Source organism: Gossypium hirsutum, chromosome D11 (genome assembly GCF_007990345.1).
Source record: "Gossypium hirsutum isolate 1008001.06 chromosome D11, Gossypium_hirsutum_v2.1, whole genome shotgun sequence".
NCBI lineage: Eukaryota > Viridiplantae > Streptophyta > Magnoliopsida > Malvales > Malvaceae > Gossypium > Gossypium hirsutum.
The window spans coordinates 17,089,829-17,117,389 of record NC_053447.1 but is presented as its reverse complement, the minus strand read 5'-3'; the positions used below and the strand labels follow the sequence as shown (position 1 = coordinate 17,117,389).

The 27,561-nt window shown below is 32.9% G+C and overlaps 1 protein-coding gene across 1 annotated transcript; it reads right to left on the bottom strand.

Moving 5' to 3' along the window:
* Window positions 1-782: 782 nt before the first annotated feature.
* On the bottom strand, window positions 783-3,145 carry LOC107911301 (probable WRKY transcription factor 31). The gene is made up of 5 exons (XM_016839164.2): window positions 2,645-3,145; window positions 2,447-2,539; window positions 1,894-2,370; window positions 1,686-1,799; window positions 783-1,609 (listed from the first exon to the last, which is right to left on the bottom strand). Exons 1-5 carry the CDS (start codon window positions 2,963-2,965, stop codon window positions 908-910), a joined length of 1,707 nt encoding a protein of 568 aa, XP_016694653.1. The 5' UTR covers window positions 2,966-3,145; the 3' UTR covers window positions 783-907.
* Window positions 3,146-27,561: the final 24,416 nt, after the last annotated feature.

Genomic DNA, 27,561 nt, shown 5'->3' with positions numbered 1-27,561 from the left:
CAAAACCATTGTCTCGCCACAATCCCCATTACCCGAACCCCAATCCTCCCATCCCTTACCCCAACCCAACCTATAATAGCTCCCAAGTTACAGCAATAACACGAGGGGAGTGGGAGTTGAGTTTGATCTTCGCAGGACACAAGTTGTATGTAACAGCCACAACAGCTGAGGTACTTTTAAGTTTTGGAGATAAATGGGGTTTGTTTAAGCAATTAAATAAACTCATGTATATTTTGATTTTTATCTAATTATATCTTCTTTTTATAATTTTCTATGTAGTTTTAAGAATATAAATTCTTTTAAAAGATTTATGATTTTTATCATTTTTTATATACAATCATCATCAAAATTGGTAGAAAGTATAAAAGCTCAAGGACTAGATATATTAGGTTAAAATATTTTTTTGTGTCATCGTCCGTTTTGAGTCAAATTCTATTCAGGCGGGTGATATTCAAGTAAAATCTTTCCAATAATAATTATTATAAAATTTTGAAATTTAAAAAATAAATGAACTAAATTCATAAAAATTAAAGCATAATGACTAAATTTTAAAATTTTAAAAATTACAGCAACTTGTTACATATATTAACCAATTTATTATTATACTAGTGTCACACACTGGGATGATAAAAAACAATCTTAATGACGTTAACGATGAAATTGTAACCCTAGTTAACTAACCAAAACGAAACATTGGACAAAATTGGGTGGGTACCGGTGCAATTTACTCTAATGTTTATAGCAATCGAGGGAAAAAGCAAACTGGCTAGAGATATGTATGATTTGATTTTTGAACTTTGTTCTTTAACGAAAGGAAGGAAAAAAAAAAACTAAAGGGCATGCCCTTCTTTCTATATAAACATATATGAATATATAAAAGAATGGAAGATGATCATCTTGGTTTCTCCTAATTTGCAGTGAAACTGGAATTTTTGGTGATTTTATTGTTGCTGTTGCTAGTAGTAGTGGCATTGTTGGCACTGCTGTTAGTGACAGACGTGAGGTTGGCAGTGGCAGCATTGTCATTAGGGACGGCGGCGTTGTTGGGTTGAGAACTCCCAATAATAGAAGTGATAGCTGCGGCTAACGCAGCGGTGAAGTTATGATCCGCCGCAATGGCAGCAGTGGCAGCGTTTACAGTTTCAGCAAGTGAAATTTGCAGTTGCTGATGCCCCACATCTCCAGACATTTGCAGACCGGAGAACTTGGATTGGGTGTGAAGTGCTTGACCAAAAATTTGCGGCAGTAATGCAGCTGCAGGGGAATTGGCAAGATTTTGGGGTGGATTGGGAAATGGGACCTGGAACTGGCCTGGGGTCAGCCTGGGGAACTGTAAAGGGTTTGGGGTCTGGGTTAGGTCCAAGGTAACAGTGGGGAATGGGGCTGAAGCTGATATAGTAGCCATGCTAGAGGAACATGGCAGGATAGTTCTTGTAAGAAAATTGGAGTTCATTAGTCCATCGGCACTCGACATCGAACCCGATAGCAGCATTCGTGCCGCGGATGAAGTCGTGGAAGCCATCGCCATTGCAGCTGGAGGCAAAGGGTGGTTGTGATTTCCTTCATATGTTGTAATAAGGATTGTTCGATCTTCTGCGCATCTCTGAACCTGTCCACAATATTCAACATTCATTCATTAATTATATATTATTCCCCATCGCCATCATTGTTCTTCAAAACTATACCTGTTTTCTAACGGGACAACCAGCGGCCATGGTACAGCGGTAATATGCGCGAGGACATGGATTTCCTTTGGCCATTTTCTGTCCATACTTTCTCCACTGACATCCATCCGTGATCTTTTATAGATTTCAATAAATACATAAAAATCCAATCTCTAACACCATACATATATATAAAACCAAAATCATGAATTTGGAGCCACATACGTACCATGGTTGCCTCCGATCTAGCTCGAACTGAAACTCTTGCTTTTCTCATGGTAGCCTCAGTTTGATCAACGTTTTTGGAAGAATTAAACCTGGGTACCTTATTAGCAACCCAACCTTGGGCTTGGGACCCTTGATCCAGGCTATCTTCGCTACTGTCACGCTTTCTCAGTCCAAATCCCTTGGAGGCTATCTCCGATCCCGAATGGTCCGACGAAGATAACGAAGGTTCGTCGATATCGACTGCGGGTAGACGAAGGTCCATAAGCTGTCTTGGGCTTAGCACCATCAATCCTCCATTTGATTTCTTAATTTGTTTCATTAGATCTTGTTCTTCGGCTTTTGCATCGGGTGGTTGTTGCATGAGGGTGACCAGATGCATCTGCACCGTGTTGTAATTGCTTGTTACCTGGCTCAACATCTCGCGTAACCTTTGGTTCTCGGTGTTCATTCGTTCCACTTCAGCTTGTAAAACAGCTACCTAAACAAAACCCCCAATGTTTCTTTTAACACAACAAAATTTCCCTATCCTTAAAATAAATCATCACTTGACTCACCTCGTCTTTAGCTCGTTTATCCTCCGTGTTACAATGTATACCATCATTGGATATATCGCTACTAGTATTCGTAGTTAACAGATTTAAACCAGTCTGAAAATCAAGAACCAATTAATGCATTTGTAATTCATCATTTCATCAATAAAAACAAAGCTGCAGCGCTAGCAACAAAGAAATGGAATGGAAGGGTTGACTGACGTTGACGTTAAGCTGAAGCTTAGTCCGACCGGCAGAGTCTTTGATGTCGGAATCGGAGGTGTGGATGAGATTACCATCATCGTCGTCGTCGTTGTCGTCCTCCTCCTCCTCCTCCTCCTCCTCCACCTCCTCATCATCGATATCATCAACAAGCTTATTACTCCTTTGAGCGAAAAAATCCATTTCACCGACGACCTTCCGTTTATCATCATCATTATCGACAACAACATCATCATCAGATGGTAAAAAGGAAGGGTCTTGATCATGGCAACAGTTGAAGTTAACAGGGAACTGAATGGTAGGCGGAGTTGTAGCATCCATGGCATTAACAAGAAAAAGGGCGCAGTTGTGGTGGAGTTTAGTAGTGAGTTGAGACTGAGTCAGGAAAGCAATGGGGACATATGGGTCGTGAAGGAGGGGATCTAAATCAATGGAGAATCCACTGGGGTTTGGCCATAAATCAAGAGAGAGAGAAGTCTTTGAACGGTGCAACGGACCCGGCAATAGAAAAGGGAGTTCCACACTTAACAAGACGACCAAATACTAGTATTATGCCACCAAAGCACCACTACTGTAACAATGCCTAACTACATCTAGTTTATATCGTTATATTATTTATCACTTCCAAGATATTTGGAAGTATTGCTTTTTTATTTTTTAAATTAATATAATTTTTTTATCAAAATTATTATACCTATTAATAACCTTTTTACTATTAAAATTATATTAAATTATATTTAAGAAATCATGTCACCTCATTAAAAAAAATACTAATTTAAGCTATTGGTAAATTTAGAATTTAATCTCTTTATTTTTATTTTTATAAATGTAATTTTTTACTTTTCAGATTTTAAAATCTAAGTCTATTTGTTAACTCTAACCTTTATGTTGAAGAGTAAAAAATAATAATACAATCTATCATCTAATATCTAAAGTGCAAAACTGGTCATGAAATTAGAACAGTTACATTGACTAAATTTTTTTAAAATAACACCCCTTAAAAAAAACCCTTATTTATCAACCTGTTAAAATATGTCATAAATTTTTTGTACTATTCATAAATTTGAAATTTAGTCCTTATACTTTTTTTATGAATCTAGTCTCTACTTTTTAAATTTTAAAATTTAGGTCTAGTTGTCAACTCTAACCTTTAAGTTGATATCGTTAGGAGGAACAATCACGAATCCCAAAAATGGATCATAAAATAAACATAAAGAATAAAAAAAATACAATCTATCATCTAATATTAAGTGCAAAGCTGGTCATGAAATTAGTACAATTACATTGACTTGATTTTTTAATATAACACCTCCTAAAAAAATCTTATTTATCAACATGTTAAAATATGTGATAAGTTTTTGTACTCTTCACAAATTTAGAATTTAGTTTCTATACTTCTATTTTTATGAATTTAGTCTTTACTTTTTAGATTTCAAAATTCAGGTCCAACAATTAATACAATTGAAATCTGAAAAGTATAGACTAAATTCATAGAAATAAAAGTATAAGGACTAAATTCCAAATTTATGAAGAATACAGAGGCTTATGGCATATTTTAACATGTTGATAAATAAGGGTTTTTTAGGGGTGTTATATTAAAAAATCTAGTAAATAAATCTGTTCTAATTTCATGACCAGCTTTGCACTTAAATGATAGATTGTTTTTTTCTTTCTTGTTCATTTCATGGTGCATTTTTGGGGTTCGACATTGTTCCTCCCAACAACATCAAACTTAAAGGTTTAAGTTTTATAATTCTTTTTGTGAAAAATAGAACGTCGATAATGTCAATATATCGTAAAGAAAAAGAAAGAAAGAATAAAGAACACTAAATTTTTACGTGGAAACCCTTTCGAGAAAAAACCACGGGTAGAGAAGAAGATAATTCACTATGTTGAATTCGAATGATTACAATAGGAGTAGACTATGTATATAAAATCATATTCTAATCAAAATAAAATAGAAGTAATGCAGTAAGGTTAAAACAACTTATTCAAATCAACATTAAACAAATGAAGTATACTTCTATTCGAACTTCTCTTTCACACTTGTATTTTACCACTTGTATTTTATTTTATCATGAATTTGGGTCACATCTCTAACAATCTTTACCTTGACACGAATTCTTAAACAAACAAATTCTTCATCTCGAACTCTCAACAAATAAGTACTCCATCGCTTCCATAAAACCCCTTAAGGGTTTAACTTTAACAATGAACACCAACCAAGTCTAAGCAATGCTCAAACTTGGTTATGGGAAGTGACTTAGTCATCATATCTGCAGGATTTTCATGAGTACTAATTTTGCTCACAATAATATCACCACGAGCAATAATATCACGAAAAAAATGATACTGAACATCAATGTGCTTTGTTCTCTCATGAAACATTTGATCTTTTATAAGGAAGATGGCACTTTGACCGTCACAAAATACAGTACTGATTTGAAGGTCTTCATTGAGTTCAATAAAGAGTCATTTCAACCAAATAGCTTCTTTACAAGCCTCAGTAATCATCATGTACTCAACTTCAGTGGTACACAAAGCAACTGTAGTTTGCAAAGTGACTTTCCAACTGATTGCACAACTTCCGATTGTAAAAACATAACTTGTAAGAGATCTTCTTCTATCAAGGTCTCCAGCAAAATCAGCATCAACATACCCAATGACTCCATCTTTAGTTCTTCTAAACTATAAGCAAACATCAATAGTACCTCGTAAGTATATTAAAATCCACGGAACTGCTTTCCAGAGTTCTTAACCAAGATTCACCATGTATTTGCTAACTGCACTGACTGCACATGATAAATCTGGACGTGAACAAACCATAGCATACATGAGAGATCCCACTGCACTAGAATATAAAACATGTTACATGTACTCAATCTCATCATTTGATTGTAGAGACAAAGTGATGAAAGTCTGAAATGGGTTGCTAAATAAGTACTAATAGGCTTAACACTCTGCATATTGAAATTGCAAATAACTTTCTCAATGTACCCTTCTAACTTAGGTACAATTTACTTACTTTTCTATCTCTGAGAATCTCCATACCAAGTATCTTCTTTGTTGGTCCCAAATCTTTCATCTCAAATTCTTTACTAAGCTGGGTTTTGACCTTTCTTATCTCTCCTTTATCTTTCGCTACTATCAACATGTCATTAACATAGAGGAGTAGATACACAAAAGAACCATCACTATGTTTCTTAAAGTAAACACAACTGTCAAAGCTACTTCTTTTGAAATCATGAGAAGTCATAAAAGAATCAAACCTCTTATACCACTATCTTGGTGACTTTTTCAAATCGTAAAGAGACCTTTTCAGTAAGCAAACATAGTCTTTTTTTTCTAAGACTGTAAAACCTTCTGGTTGTTGCATGTAAATATCCTCCTCAAGTTCTCCATACAAAATGCAATTTTTACATCTAACTACTCAAGCTCCAAATTATACATGGTCATAATACCAAGCAAAGCTTAAATCGAACTATGCTTCACAATTAGGGATAACACATCTATGAAGTCCACTCTTGGAATTTGATTGTAACCCTTTGCAACAAGTCTTTCTTTATATCTAAGTTATTCAACTCCTAGAGTCCTTTTTTTAAACACCCATTTACAACGAACAGTCTTTTTGCCTTTAGGAAGTTTCACAAGATCCAGTGTTCTATTTTTGTGGAGTGATTTCATTTCTTCTTGCATAGCAAACATCCACTTTTTTGAGTCTTCACAGCTAACTGCCTCAGAATAAGTAGATGACTCTTGGTTTGCATCTATATCTTTAGCCACATTTAAAGCATAATCAACTAAATCAACCTCGGCATACCTCTTCAGAGGTTTAATCTCTCTTCTAGTTTTGTTTTTGGTGATAGAGTATTGTGGTGAAGAAGCAACTCTATTCTGAATATTTTTACTGGCTTGAGGAGTCGACTTTGTTGTGGATTTTGGATTAATCTGATGCTCCACTTGCTTTTGTTGTTCTTTGTTAGAAGAGTCTTTAAGAGATAAGTTAGGTAGCATAGTAGTTCCATAAAAAACATCTTTGCTAATCACAAATTTTATATTTTAAAACACCATAACTTATACCCTTTTACACCAGCTTTATAACCAAATAAAACACATTTAATAGATCTCGGTTCCAATTTTCCATTATCAACATGAGCACACATAGAACACCTAATGATATTTAAATTAAAATAATCAGCAGGATTACCAGACCATACCTCTTGTGGAGTCTTTTTTTCAATGGCAACGGATGAAGATCGGTTGATAAAAAAACATGTAGTAAAAGAAGTTTCGGCCCAAAACGACTTTGATAAGTTGGCATTTGACAACATACATCAAACCTTCTCCATGATCATTTTGTTCATTCATTTTGCAACACAATTTGCTATGGAGTATGACGAACTGTCAAGTATTTCACGATCACTTCTGACTTACACAATTCGTTAAACTCATCAAAACAGAACTCTAAGCTATTGTTTATGCGTAGGTGTTTTATTTGTTTTCCCTTATATTTTTCAATCATACTTTTCTGAGACTTAAATGCGGAAAACACATTACTTTTTTACTTCAGGAAAAATGCCCAAACTTTTCTAGAAAAATCATCAATAAGTGTTAGCATATAAGTAACTCCACCTCTCCAAGGCACTCTGGATGGCCTCCACAGATCAGAATGAATATACTCCAATGTTCCCTTCATGTTATGGATTCCTTTGGTGAATCGAACTCTCTTTTGCTTCCCAAAAACGCTGTGCTCACAGAACTTCAGTTTGCATTCTACCCTTTTATCACAACGAGAGAACCTTTAGAAATCTTCAAAACTCCACTTTCAGTTGTGTATTTGTACATTTTTGAATCAAAAGTACTCAACGAAATCAAATTTCTCTTCAATTCTGAAACATGTTGTACGTTACTAATTTTTTAGTCAGAAGTGCTTTTGAAAAGTGATTTTCAAGCCAAAAGTAAAACCAGTTTTTTTAGCTTTCGCTTTTGGCAAAAGTGCTTTTAGGAATAAATAACAATTTTAACACTTATAATGTATTTTATATAATATTTATATGGTGTATGTAATTATTTTCTTATTAAAACTTATTATATATAATATTATATATTTAAATTTTTATTGGTCATATTTTATTATTTAAAATATAGTTTATATATTCGAATTAAATTTTATGAATAATTAATATTAATTGCTTAAAAATATTTAAAATTTATATTTCATATATTAAAATATTAAAAACAAATTATAATAAATTATTTTTTATATTCTTATTAAGATATCAGAATATTAACTAATTTGATCATTATTTAAATGTATATTTATTACTTTATAACACAATGTCTAAAATGGACATTTTATTTATCAAAAACACTTTTCGACAGCAATACTAAACACTTAAATATTAAACCAAACTTTTCAAAAGTACTTCTTAAAATCACTTTTCCATAGAACTTCTCAAAAGCAATGCTAAACTAGTTCTAGGTGTTCTAACAACCCCGTCAAACATATTAACTTCAATCGTTCCAACACCTGTGATTTTACATGAAGCATTATTTCCCATTAAAACAACACCTTCAGACACTTTTTGTAAGTTGTAAACCAATCCCGATTAAGACTCATGTGGAAGGTGCAACCCAAACCAAGGACCCACTCCTCGCTTACTTTAGAATTGTTGACAGAAGTGACTAGAAGTTCACCATTGCTGTAGTCTTCTACAACATCAGCTTCACCAGATTTTTCTGATTGTTTGCTCTTTTGATTCATACCCTCTTTTTTTATCTTGTTCTGTAGCTTAAAATACTTAGATTTAATGTGCCTCTTCTTCTTACAGAAGTTACAAGTTTTACCTCTATTTGAAGACTTCGATCTTTCCTTAGATTTACCGTGAGGATTTCTTTCCTGTGTCCCTCCATGATTATCATCAACATTCCGATCTTGTCTTCTACGAATAATGAAACCCTTTCCCTAAGAGTCGGGTCTAACTATAACATGCTTCATCTTATCATACGAGGTCAAAGAAACATAAACCTCATCAACTGTGAGAGACTCGCGGCTATACAAAATCGTGTCTCTAAAGGTTGAATAAGACAGGGGCAACTAACAAAGCAAAATCAACCCTAGATCTTCTTTATCATACTAAACCTCTATGGCCCTAAGGTCCGAGAGAATTTCTTTAAACACTGTTAAGTGTTCGAGTAAACATATCTTCCTCCAAACGATGAGCATAAAGACAATGCTTCATATGCAGCTTGCTGGTTAGAGTTTTTAATATACATAACTGCTCCATCCCCTTCCATAATGCAGCGGCGGTCTTCTCCTTCATCACATCCTACAAAATTTTGTTAGACAAATGTAGATGTAATTGCATCAAAGCCTTTCGATCCTTACGCTTCTTCTCTTCATCCGTAAATACCGAAGGCATCTTATTTATCCCTAGCAGGGCATCCTCTAGATCCATCCACGCAAGAACTGCCTGCATTTTAATCTGCCACAACACGAATCTGGTATTACGATCCAACAAAAAAATCCATACTTCAGTAACGCTATTACCTTGATCGAGATAAGCAACTTGAAAATCTCTGATACCAATTTGTGATAAATAAAATGTCGATAATGACAATGTATCGCAAAGAAAAAATAAAGAAAAAATGAAGAACACACAAATTTTTACATGGAAACTCTTTTGGGAAAAAACCACGGGCAGAGAAGAAGATAATTCACTATGTCAAATTCTAATGATTGCAAGAGGAGTAAACTATGTATATTTATAGGTGTGTAAAACCATATTCTAATCAAAATAAAATATAAGTACTGCAGTAAGGTTAAAACACCTCATTCAAATCAACATTAAACAGATGAAGTATACTTCTATTAGAGCTTCTCTTGCACACTTGTATTTTACCACTTGTATTTTATTTTATCATGAATTTGGGTCACATCTCTAACACTTTTAATAATTATTATTTTATAATTAAATCATAAGATTTTGGACAATCCCATATACTTATGACAAAAAGATAATTAAAATATGAGATCTATTTGATATTGATTAGAATAGGGTGTTTCAACCTCACTACACTACTTTTATTTAACTTTGATTAGAATAATATTTTTCAACCTTTAAATAGATGTAATCACAACTCTTCTTGTATCATTCGATTTTCAACACTAGTGAATTTTCTTCTTCTCTACCCATGGTTTTTTCTCGAAAGGGTTTCTAAGTAAAATCTGTGTGTTTTTATTTTTCTTTCTTATTGCTTTATGATCATTCTATATTACCATTATCGACGTTCAATTGTACAAAAAAAATATTCATTTCAAATTTTATATTATATTATATTTATTATATCATTATATAATAAATAAATATTCTATATTTCTCTTTAAAATAAGACTGGAATATATTCTCTTCATATTTTTATGTATTCAAAACCTACGAAATTTCGGTTTATTAGTCAATAAAAACAACTAATTTAAAATATTTAAATTAATTAGTAATTTAATTATTTACTTTAAACTCTTTTTATAATTATAGTTATTAATATTAGAATTTACTTTTTCATAATTTAATAAAAAATAAGTGTTGATACACAAATTGGGATTGAGTAATTAACGAGGTGACCGCCTCCGGACCTACCAACGTTTAGAGTGTAAATCCTGCAACAAATGTAATTGTTAGGTGGTTTTTGCAAGTATACGGGTCAGGTTGTAATATAGATTTACACAACAAAGTATTTGAGTACTCCGAGGATCGTACCCAAGGGAGGCGAGACTAAATTAATTCTAATTTCTGCGTTAATAGATCTAATTAGTAATTTAATTAAACTATATTACGACGAATCCTAAAGTGACAGAAAATCATATTTTATAAAATAATTAAAAAGCATAAAAATAAATAAGGGAAAACAATTTACAGATTTTATTAATTCTAATGACAAAAGACTAACTTGCTTCGGTGATCATAACTAACTTTTATTTCGGGTTCTAACCAATCAACTAGTCATTAACCTAGCAGGATCTCTCGATCTTCCACTAAATTAATAAGTTGACAAGAACTACTTATCTCTCAACCTCACAGTCCTAACCAGATTGGGGTAAGGTGTTCACGGATAAACAATACCAATTTTGGATTCATTCCTGCTTATATGACTTCCTAAGATCGTCGAGCCTAAGGTTTTAAGTTCTTTTTATCCCAATCAAATGATCCACTAAGAAACCCTACATAGAAGTTAATTACTCCCACGTTCACTTGTTAATCTCCCAGTAATGGATTAGTTCCCCATGGATCTAATAAACATTATAAACTTGATTAAAAATATAAACATAAATAATAGATCAAGCAAAGAGTTTAAGAAGAATAATGATACGTTGATAATAGCACAAATGAAAATCCACGAAGAGTTTATTGTTTCACGAAAGTAAAATTACAATAAGAAAAGAAACCTAAGTACAAAGAAAACTAAAGAGAAACTGAAAATAAAAACTAAATGAAAGTCGTAAACTAAAACTTGAATGAAAACTGTTTATGACGTGTTTATACATGTCTATTTATAGGCTTAGGGTTGACCGTCGTCCATTAACCTAATTGGGCTGACATTTTTGCATTAAAGTTTGTTGTGTGGACCAAAGCGCTTTTGGTTCATTATTTCTCCTCATCACGTCGATGTCGTGACACCCTCTGGCCTATGTCATGAAACTAATGGCAGTTTACAAGCTAAGGTTGGATTACAGGGTTGTGTCACAACACTAAAGGTAGTTTTCTCCTTTTGAGTGCTTTGTTCACTATGTTGCGACATCGATACTCCATGTTGCAACATCGCAGCCAGTCTCGAGTTCCTATGCATCTAAATGGTGTTCTGCACACTCACTAAATACGTTAGCCTACCTTTAGGTCTATTTTGGCCTTTAAGGTCATATAAATGGCTCACATTACACTTTTTATTATCTATGAGCTAATAATGAAAACTAAATAAAAACATAGCTAAATTACTTTTATACGAGCTCATTAAGTACAAAAAATGGTTTAATCTGCTACAACATATTGCGGCTGATCAAACTCCCCCACACTTAAGTCATTGTTTGTCTTCAAGCAAGAAAACATAAAAATGAAAAATATGAAAGACGATCTTTGAGCAAGTATAATACAAAGATGAGTTTTGGAGTGATCTTAAGTACACATAATTCTGGCATGATATGTAAGCGACTTACCACCCTCAACTTCAAACACCTAAGTTTTGTATATTACAAATTATATAAGTAACAAGGTCCTCAAAAATAATTATCCATCAAGAAATCATACAGGTAATTTGCTTATCCTAGCATAATACAAACAATTATTATTGCAATCACACTTAAGGTTGGTATGAAATTCAAGAACAAGGAGCATCAAAACAATTTTAAGCACGAAATTAGTTTAGCACATCGTATTGTCCCCTATTCGCCCCTGTTAGTAACCCTTTCCTACTCACTGCCTTATCCCTCTATCTCTTACCTTCCTTATTTCTCCATGTAGGAAGTCACAATGTAATATTAGTAACTATGGTTAGCTTACGAGTTTTTGTGCACTAATGACTGAGTTTTCTAGTTTTGCGACCTTATTTTTGGATCACTTTTGACTTTTTCAATACTTTCTCACTCACAATGCGTTTTCATTGTTCTAGTACTTTTTCCACTTGTTTTCAGTTTTTTCTAAATTTTTCTTTTGTTTGCACATTTTTAACTTAACCTATATCACTAGATCAAACTGTTTTCTTCCTATCTCGCTCTGATTTTCCAAAACCACCATTATGTCTCTACTTATCCCTTGATACGTATGACTCGACGTTTAATTTCGTGCAATTCAGGGACCAAAGAAGAGTTTTCTAGCTCAAATATGGGTACTAAAGTACAATTTGCATTTTAGTTTCGGGTTTTGTGTGAAGGTTCATCAAGAAGAGTTTTCTAGCTCAAATATGGGTACTAATGATTGATGAATAAGGTTCACTTTTTTGCTCTAGGTTATACCAAACAATGCCGTAGGTCATTACTAAAAAAACACGAACAACTTTCTCAATATTAAAAAAAATTAAATGGTTTTGTTTAAGACCGACAATATTGTGTCTTACAAACAAAACATAATTAAACAATTTTTTTCAAAATCGACATCATTCAATCCTACAAATTGAAAAACAAATCTTTTAACCACAATAAGAGGGACTTTCTCGGTGTTATTAAATTGTAGCCCGAATGCAATCAATATGTATGACCTCACCAATGCGGTTTGATTTGGGATTCCTTAAAACCTTCAAACATCCCATTGGCCTGGGGAATCTCAAATAATTCACTCATTGGTCGCATAACCAATTTGAACCTCTTATCGTCCTACCACAACCAACGGAACACTTACATAACTAATTTGAACCTGTTACCAAATAAATAATTGGCATACGAAAATAATCATTAAATTTACCTGTGTCGGGCTCCATTGGATTATCGTTAAACAAAATATATCTTTAAACTAAAAAAACATAAATACATAAAAAATGTTTCTCATATCTCTCTCATTCATACTCTAACAAAGTATAAGTAAATTCTTTTTCCTGATAACACTCTAGACTAACGTATTTTTATGTATTAATTATGTATCTATTCTGAGTATGATCCTGCTAATTTGAGCTATTTATGATCTTTTATCTCATAGGGACTAAATTTGAGGCAAAAGAAAAATTAAGGGCCAAAAGCGTGAATTTAGAGATAAAATGGGCCAATGTGTGACACAAGAAAAAGTTGGTGCCAAAAGTGCAAACATGAAGGACATAGGGGTGAAATGCAAAAAGAAGAGATTTTATTCTATCAGACTCTATTTTAATTATATTAGGATAATTAATATTAAGATAATTATTAAGGATTATTGAATTTTAGGATTTTATTTTATTTATCTTTATTTATCTTCAATTAAATGTATTTATCTTTTGGGAATTTAAGGAGGATCAGACTATCTCCCCTAGCACTATAAATAGGGAGTGAAGTGACTCAAAAGAGATCCATTTTTCTATAAACACTCTCTCCCAAAAGTCTAGACTTTTGTTCTTCCCATATTTCCTTTCACTAAAATCTCAATTTTTATTATATTTATTTTCTTTTCCACCACAACCATGAGCCACTAAACCCATCTAGCAGAAGGTTTTTGATATTCTCCAAAAAGGGTTCTTGAGGCTTAGAGTCTGTACTTAGCCTCCTCGCCGAGTATTCATCATTTCTTCGCACTACGGGGCTGACGCTTTCGTCCATGTCTCTTAAAAAGTAAGCTTTTCAACGTATACAAAGGCGGCCGCTTTGTATGTTTTGGGAAGGTTGCACAGTCGATTCGTTAGCTTACTGTGTCAGAGGTTGGCTAGCCCAAGAGACAAAATGGCGTGGGATGCGCCATTGAGAAGCGTTGATCTAGTATAAAACGATCCCATAGAAGCGATTGTTGGCTAGAGTCAGGTTCCACTAAATCGTAAGTCTAAATCCTTGGAGCTGGTGGTCGTAGGCGTCCTCTTCCACTATAACTGGCTTATTCGGTTTGGGAAGGATCATCTAAAAGCTGAGGATTGAACCCAAGGCGAAACGAGACAACTAGAGGCTGGAATCTCCGATAAGAATTTCCTTTCTCTCAACTCTATTTTTTATTTCTCGAATTTTCGATTTAATATTCTTAATTCTGTTTTTATTTTATTTTTCATTTCCAGATCCAAACCTTTAAATCTGTTATTTTTATTTTTTTTCCAGGCACGCAGGTTTTCTAGGGCAAGATTCTGCCAGGATTTCACGGAACAAGATATTGTGCAAATCCAGTCCCTGAGGATTTGACCCTACTTCCCTTTTACTATTCTTTTTCATTATTTATTAGGGAGGTACTCTTCCACTAAAGAGTCAATTATGTCAATACGATTTACGCTCAAGATTTGATGCGGTCATTGAAAGCACCAAAAACATCCTATCCCTAATAAATAATGAAAAAGAATAGTAAAAGGGAAGTAGGGTCAAATCCTCAGGGACTGGATTTGCTCAATATCTTGTTCCGTGAAATCCTAGCAGAATCTTGCCCAAGAAAACCTGCGTGCCTGGAAAAAAAATAAAAATAACAGAATTAAAGGTTTGGATCTGGAAATGAAAAATAAAATAAAAAACAGAATTAAGAATATTGAATCGAAAATTTGAGAAATTAAAAATAGAGTTGAGAGAAAGGAAATTCTTATGGGAGATTCTAGCCTCTAATTGTCTCGTGCCGCCTTGAGTTCAATCCTTGGCTTTTAGATGATCCTTCCCAAATCAAATAAGCCAGTTATAGTGGAAGAGGACGCCTACGACCACCAACTCCAAGGATTTAGACTTACAATTTAGTGGAACCTGACTCTAGCCAACAATTGCTTCTATGGGATCGTTTTATGCTAGATCAACGCTTCTCAATGGTGAATCCCACGCCATTTTGTCTCTTGGGCTCGCCAACCTCTGACGCAGTAAGCTAACGAACTGACTATGCAACCTTCCCAAAACATACAAAGCGGCCGTCTTTGCATACGTTGAAAAGCTTACTTCTTAAGGGACATGGACGAAAGCGTCAACCACGTAGTGCAGAGAAATGATGAATACTCGGAGAGGAGGTTAAGTACGGACTTTAAGCCTCAAGAACCCTTTTTGGGAATATCGACAACCTTCGGCTAGATGGGTTTAGTGGCTCATGGTTGTGGTGGAAAAGAAAATAAATATAATAAAAATGGAGATTTTATTGAAAGGAAATATGAGAAGAACAAAAGCCTAGACTTTTGGGGAGAGAGTGTTTACAGAAAAAAAATGGATCTCTGTTGAGTCACTTCACCCCCTATTTATAGTGCTAGGGGAGATAGTCTAATCCTACTTAAATTCTCAAAAGATAAATACATTTAATTGAAGATAAATAAATATAAATAAAATAAAATCCTAAAATTAAATAATCTTTAATAATTATATTAATATTAATTATCCTAATATAATTAAAATAGAGTCTGATAGAATAAAATCTTTTTTTTTTTGCATTTCAACCCTTGTGTCCTCCATGCTTGCACTTTTGGCACAAACTTTTCCTTGTGTTGCACATTGGCCCAATTTATCTCTAAATTCACGCTTTTGTCCCTTAATTTTGCTTTTGCCTCAAATTTAGTCCCTATGAGATAAAAGATCATAAATAGCTCAAATTAGTAGGATCATACTCAGAATAAATACATAATTAATACATAAAAATACGCTATTCTAGAGTGTTATCATTTCCTTCAACTCAAATTGATCTGCCATTGAGGGTTATACATACCAATTTGGTCATGCCAAAGAGAATGACTCCACTAAATAAAATATTATTTAAAAAATTAAATTTAAAAAATAGATTAAAAAGCCTTGAAATGTGCTGGTGGAGCCATTTAGAATGGCTCCACCAAAAATAATATAGATTTAAAGTTAAAAAAACAAATAATAAAAAAATTAAAAAAAGGACACTGCAAAAGGGTTTAATAAAGACACTGACGCAACATTGGAAACTGGTGGCGCCAAATTATTTGCCTCCACTAGAAAAAGGAATATTTTTTTTCAAAAGTCCCCCAATTAAAATTGCAGTATTTCCCTAGTAGTTATATAAGTGGCGCCATTCTACATGGTTTCACCAAAAAAATGAATTTTGTATCCCAGTTGTTGATGTGGCACATTGGGGGCGCCAAACTTTTTGGCTCCACCAAATTTCATTGTAGATTTTAGGCCATTTATGTGTTTAATAAAAAAAGTGGGTCATTTACGTAATTAATCAATTTTTTGTGTTATTTTTATAAAAAAAAGCCTTTTTTTCTATATGAAACTCAAATACTTATAAATGGAAAATGTTTATAGTTTCAAATTTTAAAGACAAATTGAGAAGTAGATAGAAAAAGAATAGAAAAGTACTCTCTTTTTTGTCAAGAAAAGCAAAGTACTTTTCTTTCAATGTAAATTCCTCTTCTATATTGTTATCGTTATCAATCATACAAATATAAATTACAAATTTTTTTTGAAGAGATGAACCTTATGTTGGGAAATGTGTGCAAATTGTAGTAATCATGTAACTATTTTCTATTTATTTGAACGATGAATAAATAAATAAATTTATTTTCACATTTCACTAATTAATCTTTTGTATTTATGTCTTTTATATTTTGCATGTATAGCGAAATTGTGACAAACAAATATTAGCTCAATGATTATCTAAAGTTCATACTGAAGATAAGTGGTATTGTAAAGAACGTTTAGACTGCGAGAAAGACAACTTACTTCAATAGATAATCTAAATGAGTCCGTAATCCCATAAAAGAATCAAAGTAAACATTTGATTCAAAATACTGAGAATGATTATTATGTCGTCTAAAGTTCTGATTCGGGAGATGGCTAGTCTTGGCTATCGGAGCAGTTGACTCCATGATTAGAGACATAGATGTATTTATTGGTAGAATGATACATTGGACCGGACCCAAGATGAATTAATTCTGAATCCATTTGTAAATTAATTCACTTGTGACGTTAATGGTGTGATTTACCTAAATCTTGAGTTAGTCATTGACCATGCATATGCAACTCTTATGCTTTGATATAAGTGGAGGCTTATGCTCTAAAGATGATCGAGCCTATAGTCGGTATGTTGGGTACATGACTTGTGTATGACATGGCTTTACTAGCAACAGTGGAATTCATAGCTCAATTAAAGAGTTAATGATATCCTCTCATTGGCATTGTGTGGATTGATAAATATGGAACGTGACCACGGGTTGCTTGTTCTCAAACGAGCAATTTATCACATTCATTTGTTGAAAGTGATCATATTAATCATTAAGAAGACACGATGGTGACAATGAGATAAAATAATATTGTATTGAGTGAATAGATTTAACTCAAAGGAATCAATGATATCATATGATAGTTCTTAGTTGTGAGAAACACAAATTCGTTCTTGACGAAACGTGCCCTCTTGCAGCTCATCCCAAAGCGAGAAATCACTGGAGAGATTCTAACTCGATTGTTCAATGTTATATGTTAGAGAGCATGAGTAGTGTGTTGCAAAAGTAACACGAGAATTTTTGTACTGTAAAAGAGATCATGACAAATTTTGAGGATTTGTTCGGAGGCCAAGTCGCATTGGCTTGACATCTGCTATTACAAATTTGATGAATTCTCAACGAACAGTGGCACTCCGGTCAAAGAACATATACTTAAGCTTATAGGATTCTTTGTGAAAGCGCAGGACAATGGGGCTGAACTAGACGTGAACACTCAAATTGAAATAATGTTCAAATCCTTGACCAGTGAATTTGTTGGTTTTAGGCCGCTTACAACTTGGGGAACAAGGCGCTTAACTTGTCCCAGCTTACAAAGAAATTACAATCATATGAGTTGGTTTTGAATGGTGGTAAGCCAATTCAGGATAAACCTAAGGTAAACTTAGCTGTGGCCCCTCGCCCCCTTAGTGGAAACAGAAAGCTTAAGGAAAGAAGAAACCGACTAAGTCTTTGGTTCCACCTCGTGTGGATAGGAAGAAGGCTAAGAAGTTAAAATATCCTAAAAGATCAAATGTTTCTTCTGTAACAAAAAAAGGGCTTTTCAAATCAAACTGCAATGAGTATTTGGATTACCTAGCCGAAAAGGGTAAATATATGTAACTCTTTGTGGTTGAATCTTGCTTAGTGGAAGAATCAATTGACAACTACGTTATTAATTCTGGAGCCACTAACCATGTATGTGTTTCTTTACAGGGGTTCATTGAAATAAGAAGTCTACATGACAGGAGCCTCTCGTTGTGGACCGGTGATGGGAGCTATGTTTTAGTCGAAGTAGTGGGAGTAGTTATTTTACACTTTGATAATTTTAGAAATATTATTTTAAAGAACGTGTTTTGTGTACCTTATTTTAAGAGAAATTTAATTTCTGTAGCATGTTTATTTTATGATGGTTATACCGTGACATTTAATAAAGGGATTGCTATTTACAGAAATTTTTCTTTAATCTGTAATGGATAGATGAAAAATAATCTCTACTTTATCAAACCAAATAACTACTCGATGCTTCAAACTAAAATAGTAAATAAAAAGTTTAAAACTTTTCACTTTAATGAGGGGTACCTATGACATTTAAGACTTGGTCATATTAACCAAGAAAGAATTACTAGACTCATGAAAGACAGTCCCTTAAGTATGCTTAAAGAAGTTAGTCTTCCACAATGTGAATCTTGCTTAGAAGGCAAAATGACTAAGAGGTCTTTTAATGTGAAAGGTACAAGGGTCAACCAACCTTTAGAACTTGTGCACACTGATGTATAAGGTCCCATGAGCATCAGTGCCCGAGGAAGTTACGATTATTACATGACTTTTGTCAACAACTATTCTCGATATAGATATGTGTATCTAATGCCCCACAAAAGTGAAACCTTTGAAAAATTTTAAAAGTTTCGTGCAGAAGTGGAAAAGCAATTAGGTTTATCCATAAAGAATCTTTGGTCTGACTGAGATAGGGAATATTTGTCTAATGAGGTCTTAGGATACCTCGTAGAAAATGAGATTTTATCTCAATTGACTGTGCTGGGCACTTCACAGCAGACTAGCGTAGCTGAGAGAAAGAATATAACCTTGCTTGACATGGTTCATTCAATATTAAGCTATTCACAACTTCCTACTTCCTTCTGGGGATATGCGATACAAACAACTTGCTATATTCTAAATGATGTGCCAACCAAGTCTTCTTGTAAGACACCTTATGAATTATGGTATGGAAAGAAACTCGCTCTAAATCACTTTAGAATATGGGGTTCTAGATAAGGATGCAAAAAAGTTTGATGTACGGACAAAATTATGCATTTTTATAGGATATCCAAAAGGAACAAATAGAGGATTATTCTAAAATATGAAAGATAATACGATTAAAGTTTCTAATCATGCTACTTTCCTCGAGGAAAGCTACATGAATAACTTGAAGCCTTGAAGTAAAGTGGTACTCGAGGAAATTTCGGGAGTGGTAGAACAATCACCAAGTTCAATTCTTGAGAAAATTGTAGAAAGACCTGTAAACGATCAACAACATAGGGAATTTATTGTAGTGGGAGAGTTTCTAAGAAACCAGATTTCTTTATTTATGATGGTAGTATTTATAATAAAGAGGCTAATCATGAGGATGATGATCCACTCACTTACGATGAGGCTATACAGGACGTATATTCCAAGCTCTAGAAACAGGCCATGGATGTCGATATGGATTCTCTAAAATCCAATATGGTGCGGGAACTTGTAGACTTACCGATTGGGATTGAACCCATAGAGTGTAAGTGGATCTACAAGAAAAAGAGAAATACGGAAGGAAAATTAAAAACACACAAAGCTAGACTTGTAGGGAAAAGCTACACATAGAAAGAATGCATCAATTACAATGAGACCTTCTCTCTGGTAGCCATGATCAAGTCTATCCGAATACTCTTATCCATTGCCACTGCTCTCAATTACGAGATCTTGCAAATGAATGTTAAGATAACATTCCTGAATGACTATCTTGATGAGACTACTAACATGACTTAACCCACTGACCACGTTGTCAAAGGAAAGGAGTAGAAAGTTTGCAAACTGCTAAGATCCATTTATGAACTTAAGCAAGTATCCCGCTCATGGAATAAAAGATTTGATCAAACAATCAAGACTTTTGGATTTGAGCAAAATGCTAATGAACCTTGTGTTTATAAGCATATAAAGGACAAAAATGTGGTCTTCTTTGTTTTGTATGTCGATGATATTCTACTTATCAAAAACGATGTAGGAGATTGTCATTGGTTAAACTGTGGTTAGCTCAACAGTTTAGCATGAAGGACTTGTGTGATCTAGTTATATTCTTGGAATTCAAATCCTTAGGGATCGAAAGAATAAAACAATTGCACTATCTCAAGCTTCATACATTGATAAGGTACTAGAACATTTTGCAATGACCAATGGAAAGTTAGGCGTTTAGTCGACTACATCAAGTTTTCATATTTCTTTAGATAACTAGCCTAAGATAGCAGAAGAAATAGGGCATCTCAGTAAGGTTCCCTATGCTTCGGTAGTTGGAAGTCTTATGTATGCGATGCTCTGCACACGTCTAGATATTTCTTTCACAGTAGGAATGGTTAGTTGATATCAGACGAATCTAGGTCTCAAGCATTGGCAAGCTATAAAGCATATATTAGGTATATTAAAAGAACCAGAGATTATATGCTTGTGTATTCTGGGGAGGACCTTGCGCCTGTTGGATGCACAAAATTAGACTTCCAAACCTGTAAAGATTCAAGGAAATCGACATTGAGAAATGTATTCGTTCTAGGCCGTGGGGATATAGTATGGAAGAGTGTAAAACAAACTTGCACTTTTGACTCTACTATGGAGGCCGAGTTTGTGGCTACTTTTGAGGCAATAAAAGAAGCAATATGGCTTCAAAAGTTCTTAACCGAACTTGAAGTTATTCCTGGTATGGAAAAAGTTATAACACTGTATTGTGATAACAGTGCTGCAATAGTAAATACCAAGGAAATGAGAAGTCACAAGAGAACGAAACACATTGATCAGAAGTATCACTTGATACGAAAGACAGTAGCCGAAGGAATTGTAGAAGTGATGAAAGTAGCTTCTGAAAATAACCTTTCGGATCCGTTTACTAAAACTTTATTAACGAGGAGTTTTAGCAAACACGTCAAGAATATTGGAATGCAAAACATGACACATTTTCTTCACTAGGGAAAGTAGGAGATTGTTAGGAAATGTGCCCATATTGTAGTAAATATGTAACTATTTTCTATTTATTTGAACGATGAATAAATAAATAAAGTTAATTTAACATTTCACTATTATATCTTTTGTATTTATGTATTTTATATTTTGCATGCTCAGTGAAATTGTGACAAACAAATATTAGCTTAATGATTGTCTAAAGTTCAAACTGAAGATAACTGACATTGTAAAGAACGTCTATATTGCAAGAAAGACAACTTACTTCAGTAGATAATCTAAATGAGTCTGTAATCCCGTAAAAGAATCAAAGTAAGTGTTTGATTCAAATACTGAATAGGATTATCATGCTATCTACAATTTCAATTGGGGAGATGACTAGTCTTGGCTATCGGAGTAGTTGACTCCACAAGTAGAGATCTAGATGTATTCATTGGTAGAATGATACATTAGACTGGACCCAAGATGATTTAATTCTAAATATGTTTGTAAATTAATTCACTTGTGACGTTCAGTGTGTGATTTACCTAAATCCTGAGTCAGTCACTGACCATGCGTATGCAACTTATGTGCTTTGATATAAGTAGAGGCTTATGCTCTAAAGATGATCGAACCCATAGCAGGTATGTTGGGTCCACGACTTGTGCATGGCATGACTTTACTAGCAACAGTGGAATTCATAGCTCAATTAAAGAGTTAATGATATCCTCTCATTGGCATTGTGTGTATTGATAAATATAAAACGTGGCCACAAGTTACTTGTTCTCGAACGAGCAATTTATCACAGTCATTTGTTGATAGTGATCATATTAATCATTAATAAGACACAATGGTGACAATGAGATAAAATAATATTGTATTGAGTGAACATATTTAACTCAAAGGAATCAAGGATATCATATGAGGGTAACACACATATGACGAGGTCATTGGACAAAATAGTTGGATGAATTGCTTTCGTAAATAGTATACAATAAGGGGTTTTCAATCATGGTACTTTTTGTAGACTGACTCCATGATTAAGTAAATTGCGAATTATCAGAACGATACTTTTAGACATAATTGCAATTACTAGAGCCTAATTGTATATGTAACACCCCGACACGTGTCCATCGACGGATTAGAGTTACGAGGCATTACCGATCAAAATTTAATATCATAAATCAAGCAATTATCCAAACATTTATGTCATTTCAATTTACTAACTATACTACATATAATACAAATATTATTTTCAAATTAGGCTTAACTATACTAATTTATAAAACTATTTACAAATATGCTAAACACATCACACTACCATATAAATAACCGAAATTTTTGCATAAGCTTAAACATCATATATATATATCAAATAGATCACAACCATAAAACCAAACTTAACCAAAATGAATAAGTCATTTTCGCATGGCTCAAATTCACACATCCCAAAATTAAACATATAAACTAGACTATACATGCCATAGGTTCGAATTCAAAATTTATAAAATACCAAAAACAGTCGATAGTGTGATAGACTATGCTGATGATCCCTGAGCTCGTAACGCGACTCCAAAATCTATAAAACAGAGTAAACAAATACAAACACACATTAAGCTATTAAAGCTTAGTAAGTTATACGCAAAAAAATTAAAATTCATTTATATATAAATGCATAATAATACTTATTCCATCATTAAGATAAAATAAACCAAATATCCTAATATTTCGTACCATCTAACACTTTAAATAAAAAAAATCACATTGTATTTTCATATAAACAAACCATATGGCCAAATACACATAAATATTTAGCAAAGCCAAATATTCAATAAATCATTATGTCAAAACATGCTTATATTCAAATGGTAAACTCATACTATATATTTCATTTGAAACTATTATCAAATTATAACAATCAACTTACCTTAACACTAATTAAGCAAATGGCTAACACATACCTGAATAATTTAGCTTTTACTATTACTCACATAAGATTTTTATAACATAGAGACTTGTATAAAACACCGGCATAAAGCCTGCTAGGCACAAAGCCCGATACATTCCACCGGCACAAAGCCTGCTAGACATAAAGTCTGATACATTTCATCAGCACAAAGCCTGCTAGACATAAAGTCTGATACATTTCACCGACACTAAGCCTGCTAGACATAAAGTCTGAAGTAATTCACCGGCATCAAGCCTGCTAGACGTAAAGTCTGAAACATCTTATTTTCAAACTATATATATAGTATATAAAATCCATGTATAGAGATTCAGCTCAAAATTCATTACTTATATTTTTAAAACACATGGATATATAAATCTCCATCACCAAATCTAACTTGATAATTCAATAATTCAACCAAAACATATTTGTATATATAACCTCATACTTTTGGTTCTACTACTAATATCATAAGATTTAACTTATAATATACTATGTGTCTTTAACATTCAAACATATTAAAATAATCTAAGCTAATAATTTCATACCATTTATTCAATACAAAACTTGTACATTTGCATATACGTTCACATTTGACTTCATGTATACATATATAATTCCAAACCTAATTTCAATTCAAGAAATTATACATGTACATTTATACATATTCGAATCTACCATATAAATATATAAATTCATACTCAATTTCAAAACATAAACTTATACATATATATATGACATATCTAAATTTAATACACAACACATATATCTGCATACTCATTCGAATCTATATATATATATACAATTATAACATACATATACTACAAATCAAATCCAAGAGTTTATATATAAATATACTTATATAATCATTCAAACCTTATACATATATATATACATATGCCTTATACATATCTTTGATTAATCTAATAATTTATACATGTATATACTTATACATCGTTTATACTTCAACTAAATTTAAAGGTTTATATAAGTATAAACCTATATATATATTCAAACATTAATAATACATGTATATCATTCATACTTTATTTTATTTCAATCAATATGCCTTTAAATTTAAGTTCAAAAAAATACAATACATTTACATACCTATATATCGATTTAACAACATTAAATAGCTATTAGACTTACCTCGGATATCAGCGGACACGATCGACTACTCGACTACTTTCATTTTCCCTCAATCCAATTCTGTTTTCCTCGTTTCTTGATCTAAGCACATTTAAATTTAACCTTTTTATTCATCAAAATATTCAATTAACTCCAAAAATACATAAATGGACAAATTATTATTTTGCCCCTAACATTTTACACTTTTTACAATTTAGTCCATTTTTGCACAAAACACAAAATACATAAATTTTGCCCAATTATGTTAGGGCCGAATATTTCATAGACCCATATAGATCCTTGCATGTCATTTATTTCACCTTTTAGTCCCTCAATTAAATATTTTTTACAAATTAATCCAAAATAATTAAATTCATCAAAAATTCAAGAACACACATTATAATCTATCACATATCTTTCATATTTCATCATCAACTATTACCAAGCTCAAGTATTCATAAATGGCATGTCTCAAAATCACTATCAAATTCTAAAATTAAAGCATGAGCTAGATATAACACGAAGCAACGATCACAAAAACGTAAAAATCATCAAAAACTGAAACCAAACATACCTTAAATCAAGCATCAAAGATGGCCGAATAGCTTGGTTGTTCTTCTTTTATTTTCTTTTCTTAGTTTCGAATAGATGATAAGGAAATAAAAGATGATGGTGGTCTTTATTTGTTTAATTATAATATTATAATATACTATATATTATAACATTTATAATTAATATAAAAACTATATATATATTATACACATAATGCCGCCCACTATTCTTTTTAATGGTTAAATTGCAAAACTAAACCTCCATATTAAAAGAACAACCACTATTCAGCCCCTTTTTAAAAATAACCATTAAATTTTTATTTTACGCGATTTAATCTTTTTTATTTAATCGGACACTCAAACGGCGAAATTAAAGCACGAAATTTTTACACTAGTAAATTCACACATAATAAACACAGAAAATAATATTAAAATATTTTTTTGACTCGGACTTGTGGTCCTGAAACCACTATGTCCGATTAGAGTCAAAACTGGGTTGTTACAGTATATGTCTGATTGGTCCCTCCACTAGCTCAAAAAAAGCTCGATCAGACTATATTTGTATCAGAAGAAAATTCTACGACTTTGGGAATAATTTAATTGATTCAATTTATTTGATATGGAATTAAATTAGGTGGTCGTAAGAATTGTTCAACTAGAGAATTTGATTAAAGAATTTTCTTGAAAAATTAATTTGGAAAATCTAGGTGATTTTTGGAAAATTAAATTAATCAAATCAATTAAAATTAATATGATATTTTTAGAAGTTAATGCTCAAGTCAAACAATTGGCCCAATGGGTAATTGAACTTGAAAATTGTACCTGAGATCGTAAATTGGGCCTGGGAGCCTAAAATTTATACCAAGACCCAAAAATTGGTCGAACCAGGCCCGGTAAGTGAAACTGGATCGACAGTCCAACTGGTGGCTAGATCAGACCGGTCGGGTCATCATTGACCCAGACCGAACTGGCTGGGGTGCCGTAAGGGTGTAACACCTGCATCATCGGACACGGCGGTCCTAGTTGTCGACGGCAATTGGTCGTCGATGTTGAGGAGTGGAAGAGTTACACTCCTACTGGGACTCTACCAAAGAATTTGATTTCAGATTAATTATTCCAGGAATAATATTATTTTAATAGTTTAATATTAAATTTAATTTAATAATTATCTTAATGGCATTTTATTAATTTAATATTAAATTGATAATCTTAATATTTAATTTAATGTTTATTTAAGATAAACATTCTATTATTTTAATAAGTTTTAATATTAAATTTAATCTAACATTTATCTTGATAAATATTATATTAATTTCATATTATTGCCGGCCATCCGTTGACCATTGAAATGCCGCCATTGTAGTTGTTGACACGGCCGTGTCCAAAGGTGTCGCAGGTGCGACACCCTCATGGGACCCCGAATTGGTTCGAGTTTTGCTGGTTCCGTCCGGGCCAGTGACGTCCCAATCAGTTTGATCTAGCCACCAGTTGGAACCCCAACCTAGTTTTACATACCGGACCCAGTTCGACCAATTTTGGGTCTCAATCTCGATTTTTTGTTCTCGAGCCCAATTTTCGATCTCAAGTCCAATTTTCAAGTTTAATTATCCATTAGGCTAATTGTTTGACTTGAAATTTTATTTCCAAATATATCATATTAATTTTAATTAATTTGATTAATTTAATTTTACTTGATTAAAATTATTTTTTTCCAAAAATCACTTAGATTTTCCAAATTAAATTTTCAAGAAAAATCTTTAATCAAATTCTCTAGTTGAACAATTCTCACGACCACCTAATTTAATTTCACGTTGAATAAATTGACTCAATTAAATTATTTTTAAAATCATACAATTGTCTTCTGATTCAAATGTAGTTCGATTGAGTCTTTGTTGAGCTGGCAGAGAAACCAATCAGACATAAACAATTAGGCTCGAGTAATTGTAATTGTCCAAAAGCATCATTCCGATAATTTGCAATTTACTTAATCATAGAGTCAGTCCACAAGAAGTACCATGAATGAAAAGCCCTTATTGTATACTCATTACGAAAGCAATTAATCCAACTACTTTGTACAATGACCTTGTCATGCGTGTGTTACCCCTATATGATATCCTTGATTCATTTGAGTTAAATATGTTCACTCAATACAATCCTATTTTATCTCATTTTCATCGTTGTGTCTTCTTAATAATTAATATGATCACTGTCAACAAATAACTGCGATAAATTGCCTTTTCGAGAACAAGCAACCCGTGACTACATTCTATATTTATTAATCCACACAATGCTAATGAAAGGATATCGTTAACTTTTTAATCGAGTTATGAATTCCATTGTTGCTAGCAAAGTCACGTCATACACAAGTCAAGTACCCAACATACCGACTATAGATTCAACCATCTTTAGAGTATAAGCCTCCACTTATATCAAAGCACATGAGTTATATATGTATGGTCAGTGACTAACTCGGGATTTAGGTAAATCACACCATAAACGTCACAAGTGAATTAATTCACAAAAGAATTAAAAATTAATTCATCTTAGGTCCAGTCTAA

Excerpts from the sequence above, each read along its gene's own strand:
- LOC107911301 (XM_016839164.2), bottom strand. The coding sequence starts at position 2,965 with ATGGATGCTACAACTCCGCCTACCATTCAGTTCCCTGTTAACTTCAAC. Across the intron at positions 2,540-2,644 it reads AGCTTCAGCTTAACGTCAAC|ACTGGTTTAAATCTGTTAAC; the intron begins GTCAGTCAACCC and ends CTTGATTTTCAG. Across the intron at positions 1,800-1,893 it reads CTAGATCGGAGGCAACCATG|ATCACGGATGGATGTCAGTG; the intron begins GTACGTATGTGG and ends AATCTATAAAAG.